This window comes from Penaeus monodon, chromosome 25, assembly GCF_015228065.2.
Source record: "Penaeus monodon isolate SGIC_2016 chromosome 25, NSTDA_Pmon_1, whole genome shotgun sequence".
NCBI classification, from domain to species: domain Eukaryota; kingdom Metazoa; phylum Arthropoda; class Malacostraca; order Decapoda; family Penaeidae; genus Penaeus; species Penaeus monodon.
In genome coordinates this window covers 43,407,433-43,407,776 of record NC_051410.1, presented here as the reverse complement: position 1 = coordinate 43,407,776, position 344 = coordinate 43,407,433, and the positions used below count along the sequence as shown (strand labels likewise).

Sequence of the window (344 nt, the reverse complement as noted above, 5' to 3'; positions counted from 1 at the left end):
GTGTGCGAGGAGTGGAATGGCCTGCAAGACCTCCCTTACTCCCAGTTCGGCCTCGTGTTCCAGTGGGAAGCAGATGGGGAACCCTCGCCTTGCATCAGTCATTGTGTCAGACAGAATATTCAGGTCGTTGCGCTCTGTACCGTTCCTCCCCGTCCCACAGGTGAGTTTCTCGCAGCGTCACATCTATTTTCATTTTTGCCCTTTGTTGTTTATTGCCTCTCTCTGCCAAAGTTATTATTCATATCGAATATATATTCTCAGTTTGCTTAGGCATTTTACCTTAAACTTGGTTCAAAAGTTGAAGTTCTGTCGTCTGTAGCCAAGTTGAGAGGTGTGACGTGTTG

The 344-nt window shown here is 47.1% G+C and overlaps 1 protein-coding gene across 1 annotated transcript in view; it reads left to right on the top strand.

Moving 5' to 3' along the window:
- The window catches only part of LOC119589420, a gene marked incomplete at its 3' end in the record, with an annotated part of 11,976 nt that overhangs the window by 9,071 nt on the left and 2,561 nt on the right, over window positions 1–344 (top strand). The window contains 1 exon segment of the mRNA XM_037938028.1: window positions 13–160. Within this exon segment, the coding sequence (XP_037793956.1) occupies window positions 13–160 (148 nt within the window).